At 37.1% G+C, this 6,752-nt stretch overlaps 1 protein-coding gene across 1 annotated transcript; it reads left to right on the top strand.

The window, feature by feature from the left end:
- The first annotated feature begins 234 nt into the window (after window positions 1-234).
- Window positions 235-2,620, top strand: LOC117132665. The gene is made up of 5 exons (XM_033287467.1): window positions 235-246; window positions 349-459; window positions 554-715; window positions 810-2,262; window positions 2,382-2,620. The coding sequence occupies exons 1-5, from the start codon at window positions 235-237 to the stop codon at window positions 2,618-2,620; spliced, it is 1,977 nt and encodes a 658-aa protein (XP_033143358.1).
- The last annotated feature ends 4,132 nt before the right edge of the window (window positions 2,621-6,752 follow it).

Below are 6,752 nucleotides of genomic sequence, written 5' to 3' on the forward strand. Positions count from 1 at the left end.
GGAAATCGACAGTGTGAATTTCGGTTCCCACATCAATCATTTTCATAGAAGAAGATCTACTGTATGAAGATTTGATGAAGATTGTCTCTGAAGATTTTAGTGTTAAAGAGGAAGAAATCAGTTTGAGTTATGGTATTTTATTGCATATGAAATGTATTATTGAAAGTTTCCCCCCACTCTCGATAGGTAATACTCGTCAGCTCAGAACTTTTATTTCCAAGACTAGAGCATTTGATGGAACCTGTCGTTTGTGTGTTAAGGTTTGTATGATTTTTTTCTTCCTTAGACTTTTCAGGATATGCTTCATAACCAAGTATTATGCCTTACAGAAATACTTGACTTTTGCAGATTAGTACTGATCCAGCTAGCTGTAACACTCAAGCTTCTGATACATTTGCTTCTACTGTTCCATTGAATGCCAATCCAGTGATTCTTTCTACTGTGCAGAGAGAAAAACAGGTACATTGTCCCTAATTCCCTTTTTCTGTTTGTGTTTGCATGATATGCTTCATAATCAAGTATTATGCCTTACAAAACTACTTGACTTTTGCAGAGTCTTCTATATGAAGGTGTTTCTACAGTTCCTCTGAATGCTCTTCCGGATTTTAGTACTGATCCAGCTAGCTGTAACACTCAAGCTTCTGATACATTTGCTTCTACTGTTCCATTGAATGCCAATCCAATGATTCTTTCTACTGTGCAGAGAGAAAAACAGGTACATTGTCCCTAATTCCCTTTTTCTGTTTGTGTTTGCATGATATGCTTCATAATCAAGTATTATGCCTTACAGAACTACTTGACTTTTGCAGAGTCTTCTATATGAAGGTGTTTCTACAGTTCCTCTGAATGCTCTTCCGGATTTTAGCCCTGTCCATATTGGACTTTCACCAACCACGAGAGGAGCTGGTGATATTAAGGTGAATAGCTATTTTAAGACAAAGAGAGAGTTGATGTTGAGGATGAAGAAATGGGCTTTAGAGTGGAAGTTTGAGTACAAGACTGTCTCTTCTAACAAGTCAAGAGTGCTTTTGAGTTGTGTTGATGAAAATTGCACGTGGAGGATGCGTGCTATCAAGCTACCTGTTTCAGATTTTTTCGTTGTTAAAAAGTATGTTCATGAGCATACATGCGATACAACACACAGGAAAGCCAACCACAGACAAGCATCTGCAAAGTTGTTGGGTTCTTTGATTTGCAGCAATTATGGAGAAAAAAAGGAAGGTCTCAAACCGAAACAGATCATTGAACATGTCAGGATGCTGCATGGTGTTCACATCAATTACAAACAAGCTTGGAGAGTGAGAGAAGAAGCTCAGATTTTGGTTAGAGGGACTCCTGAAGACAGCTATTACAATTTGTCTAGGTGGTTGTATAAAATCACAGAAACAAACCCTGGTTCCTTGACTTATCAACATGTTGATGCTGCAGGAAAGTTCAAGTATGCATTTGTGGCTTTTGGTCCATCGATAAGAGGATTCTCATTGATGAGGAGAGTTATTGCAGTAGATGGTACATTTCTGAAGGGAAAGTTCAATGGGACTTTATTGGCAGCTTGTGCTCAAGATGGGAATTATAATTTATATCCTCTCGCCTTTGCAGTGGTTGACGCAGAAAACGGCGCTTCTTGGAAATGGTTCTTTAGAGGTTTGAGCCAGAAGATCCCGGACGCTTCGGATCTTGTTTTTGTATCAGACAGGGCTAACTCCATTTCTTCAGCGTTGGAGGATGTATATCCCTTATCTCACCATGGAATTTGCAGGATCCATCTGCTCTGCAACATCACTCCTACATATGCGAAGACTGGGTTGCTACCTCTGGTGGAAAGCGCTGCTGATTCCTATACGTGTCACGAGTTCCGGTTAATCTTCAAGGACATAAAGGATAAATGTCCTGAATTGGCTAAGTATCTGGAAGAGTCTGATTTTAGGAAGTGGGCACGAAGCTATGCGCCTGCGAACAGGTATAATATCATGACTACCAACATTGCAGAGTCTCTCAATTCTATGTTGAGGATGCCTCGTGAGTTGCCCATTATCTCTCTCCTTGAAACTATCAGATTGATGATGACCACTTGGTTTTTTGAGCGACGCGAAGCGGCTGCGAAACATAAGAACCTGGTTACTCCAAAAGTTGTGCAGAAATTGGTATCTAGGTTAGGGGCCGCAATGATGTTGAATGTGTATCAAGTTGATCGAAGCGAGTTTGAGGTGAAGAATGAAACAATGAAGTTTGTTGTTGACTTGGAGAAGCGGCATTGCACATGTAATGTTTTCGACATTGACAAGATCCCCTGCATCCATGCCATCGCTGCAGCTAAGCTATCAAGAGAGATGAAAACCGTTTTGTTGATGCTTCTCACTTGATAGAAACGTGGGCTAAAGCTTATGCTGAAAGCATACATCCTGGTGGAGAGTTGTCAACGTCCACCTATCCAGAGAATATTGATGAACTGTCTTGCCCACCTCCAGCTACCAAAAAGAAAAGTGGACGCCCTCCTACAAAGAGAAAGAGATCCGTTGGCGAGTTTGGGGTTCCTGGATCTAAATCTCAGTCCCACAAGTGCAGCAGATGTGGCACAGGAGGGCACAACAAGATCACATGCCAGAGGCCTATAGGATGAAGTTCTACATTTTTACATTTTTATTGATTATTATTTGGATGTTGGCTATTTGATGGTTACATGATATGCACACGACCATATACATTTTTTCTTTTGGAACCCTATCCTGAATAAGTATGATTTCTTCCAACTTTTATAATATACAACATTATCTTTTGATCTCATTTCAATTCTTAGTTTAAACTTCTTTGCTAGAAAACAACACAGTAATATTCAACTATTCTGGAATCCCATCCAGAAATCCCGAGTTCCTTTCCAAGGTTTATAATATAACATTTTCTGTTAAGAATATTTATGTGGAAAAGTATAACAGATGATTCTCCTCGGTCTAGCGGCTAAAACACCTATCTGTCGAAATTGTAACGCTTGACTCGACCCGGGTTCGATGCCCCTACTAATCAGAGTTTTTAAAAAAAATTTAAGTTGAATAAAAATAAAAGAAATATATTACTTTACTTACAACATGTAATGACTGAAATTAACTTGGCCTAGTGGCTACTACACCTTAATTCCCTCTTTCCTCCTAGTCATCTTCAGGTTCGAATCCTATGAGATGTGTATATATATTTTTTTTCTTCCAAAATTTGCAAATCACATTATCAAATTTTCCAAATGTGTAGATATTAATCCTTAGTTTTGATCTCATTTCATTTTTTTCTAGTTTTTAATTAAATATTCAAAAGTTATTTTCGTTTTATTATAGCTTTTGGCAAGTATAACACCCTTGGCACAACGGCTGCACACTTTGATTCATCTTTCGAGAGTTCACGAGTTCAATCAACATCGGATCACATTCTTTTTCATTTTTTTTTGTAAACTTTAAAGGAATTTGCTAGGCTATGGTGTATTTTGCTTTCTCACTCTTTTCTGGAAACCCATCCTAAAAGTACCATAAGCATTTGACAATTCATCAATACATCCTAAAAAATTTTCAATAACAATCTAAATGAAAAAAACGTTAGGGATAATTCATTACAAACTTAAACTTAAACGTTAGGGATAATTAACATCAAAGTAGAAAAACAGAATAGAAAACAGAACAAATATGACATTTTCACTTCCTTTGACCTTCCTGGAAATCTTTATCCATAAACTGGTCGAAGATCTCACAACATAGCTTGCTTCGTAAGTCCATCGCAGTTTCATCATTTATATTAGCCATGCTCTTCAATCCCAGTGACCTGCATTCCAGCATCTTCACAACAAAAATACCACAGTTGTATAGAAATTTTGTCTTTGGAAGCCCTTCTGCAAACTTAACTTGAAACGGACTGATATCTTCGAAATTAACCTCTTCACCAAGAAGTTCCATCTTTATGGCACTAATCAACACTGTCATAAATACCCAAAATTATACAATAAATCAATAACCAACAGACAACAAAATGAATATGTAAAAATGCATCACAAGCACAAGCAGCAAGTGACAAACTTTTATTTTTTAAATTAGCTAAAATTCTTTTTTCAGGATACGCATTCTTTCACAATCCTATCCATTATCAATGTAACAATATAAATAAAACTGATTTTTCTACACTGAATGATAAAATTAATAAATCACAAAGAGTTTTTACCTGCCAGTTCTTGGATTTGATTAAGAGCACGTTTGATATTTGCTTTTGGAAGACCACAATGGAAGAGTGTGATTGTGTTGTTCATCAATTGTATCTCCACCCCAATATAGTGATAGCTCAACTTATCTTCACTGACACCATATATAACATCAACATCTTCCAGTCATACCTTCTTTGGATGTATTAAACCTTTCACAAGTTCGCCTACACAGCCCTCCAATAACGTTTGTTTTTTCTTATGTGGCTTCCTGACAGATTCATAAGCGTACCTAACCACTTCTAAGAATTTGACTGGTACAAAGCATGCTGCTGGAAGATTGTTGTTGCGGAACCAAGCACCTTGCTCAACCCTCTTACAATTTAGCATTTCAAATGCAACATTTATGTGCTGCCAATGTAACAATATAGTTAGAAACTTCATATAGAACTGCTATAACATGGACATCTAGCATAGCTCAACTCAACCTCTTCCTAAACATATGACACAATCAAATAGAAGACAGAACATAGTGTTGATTACCTCTTTGTTGAGATTGTTTTCTGCATCGTCCATTTTTTGAAAGAACTCTTTTTCAATTTCTCTTCCACTGATATAAAACGGTCTGTAGTTGATAAAATTAACTAGTATCAATCGAAACTTTTACAAAATAAATTAGGAATATTTATGCAAGGATAAAAAGTTGCTTACACATGATATATGCCCCGTAGATCCATCCAGTGTGCAAGCCTTGAAAACCGAGGAAATTCAGGTGTCACAAATGGATCAATTGGAAGGATTACCACGGGTGTTACAGGCATAGGAGGGTTTCTAGGTCGTATTGGCCTCTTCTCTTTTCGCTGTAGAAAAGGAAGCAAATCTACTGTCTGAGCATTTGCTTTCTTCTTCTTACCAACATCAGGCTTCCCCTTTAATTAAAAATAAAGACAAAAATTCAGGATCGTTTTTATCTTTATACTTGAATGCCTTCCTAATATGAAGTAAAAATATTTTTATACCTTTTTTGCATGATCGTCTTGACTTGGTTTCACACTCTTACCCTGCTTTACTTCCATCTGTGAAACAAAACCGATATATCAAACTATTGACCTGAACTTCAATTCAAGTGGATCTTATTCATTTGTATTACCTCTTTTGCCATTTTCCCAACACCATCTTCTGATGGACCAGCTACTTCATTTTTCTTACAAGCGACAGCCTTCGCCTTCCCCTTTTTGAATGACAAAAATTCAGATACATTTATATCTTAATTCCTAGTATGATGTATAAATATTTCATACCTTTTTATCACCATCTCCTTCACTTCGATTCACACTCTGCGTCTGCTCTTCTTCCATCTGAAAAACAATACCGAGATATTAAACAAATGACATTATTTTTCAATTCAAGTGATCCAAGGCATTTGTTTTACCTTTTTTGTCATCTCCCAAACACCATCTACCCATTTTCTTGGTTTTCGCATCTCAGAATGGTTGAAGTAAATTTGTTCAGTAGAATTGTTCAAAGAGACAAAACACGTGCCATCAAACAAAATGACTTTAACTTTTCCAGCGCACCAGGCACCATTGTCGAACGCCTCCATGTCCTCCATTAGCTCATAACTTTTCTTCGCTCCAGGTCTCTCAGGTGGTGGTTGAGGACATATTCTGTCAGTTGATACACGTGTCTGAACACTCCTTTTCCTCTTCTTTTCGTCCAGAGACGGGGCGGAGTACTCAACTTTCCCCATCTCAACCCCATCAACCAAATATGTTGCCAACACATTTCCTGGATACCATTTATGACATGTATTGTCATCTTGTGATGAAATCTCCACATTTGCTCCGATCTCAAAGGGATTTTGAACTCTGCTTTCTACATCCTGTGATGGTTTAGATTCAAGGATATCCAGTCATTTTGATAGTTGTTGTATATTTATTAAAGGTTTTAATAAAAGTAATACCTTATTTTGCTCTGTTAAAAGATTTCTGTGAGCTCGGGTATTTGGCTGTGTGTCGGAAATGTTTGGTGAAATGTTCTCATTCATAAGCTCGTGAGTCTCCTGAATTCAGGAATGGTTTCATGAACACGTACAAGGGCTTCCAAAAATTACTTGAAAAGTCTAATTTTTTAAAGAAGGTACCTGCTGCGTCTGAATTGGAGTAAGGACTAGAGTCTCAATATTCTGTTGAGCTATTGGAGAACCAGGTGTCTCTTTCGTGATCTCATTCATAGGCTCTCGTGTATCCTGAAGTCAGGAATGAGATTATGAACACGTACAAGAACTTCCAAAAATTAATTGAAGTACAACCAAATTCATAATTTTATAAATACCAACAGTTTTCAAAATTATACTTGCCTCATTGTTAAGTTGTTCATCTGCTTGATCTGTATTGGCTTCACCTTGTCTGGAAGCTGTCTCATGAAATGGAGTTGTGTCAGTCTGTGCAAGTACAACAAAAATTAGGAAGGCAATCCTAAATATGTATAACATCCTCCAAAATTACTTGACAACTCAAAAAAAAAACTGAATCAAGAACTAGATAAACATTAATTTTAATTTCCGAAAAAAATTACCTCA

Source organism: Brassica rapa, chromosome A03 (genome assembly GCF_000309985.2).
Source record: "Brassica rapa cultivar Chiifu-401-42 chromosome A03, CAAS_Brap_v3.01, whole genome shotgun sequence".
Taxonomy (NCBI): Eukaryota; Viridiplantae; Streptophyta; class Magnoliopsida; order Brassicales; family Brassicaceae; genus Brassica; species Brassica rapa.

Excerpts from the sequence above, each read along its gene's own strand:
- LOC117132665 (XM_033287467.1), top strand. Across the intron at positions 460-553 it reads CTGTGCAGAGAGAAAAACAG|AGTCTTCTATATGAAGGTGT; the intron begins GTACATTGTCCC and ends TGACTTTTGCAG. Across the intron at positions 2,263-2,381 it reads GGAGAAGCGGCATTGCACAT|CTTATGCTGAAAGCATACAT; the intron begins GTAATGTTTTCG and ends CGTGGGCTAAAG.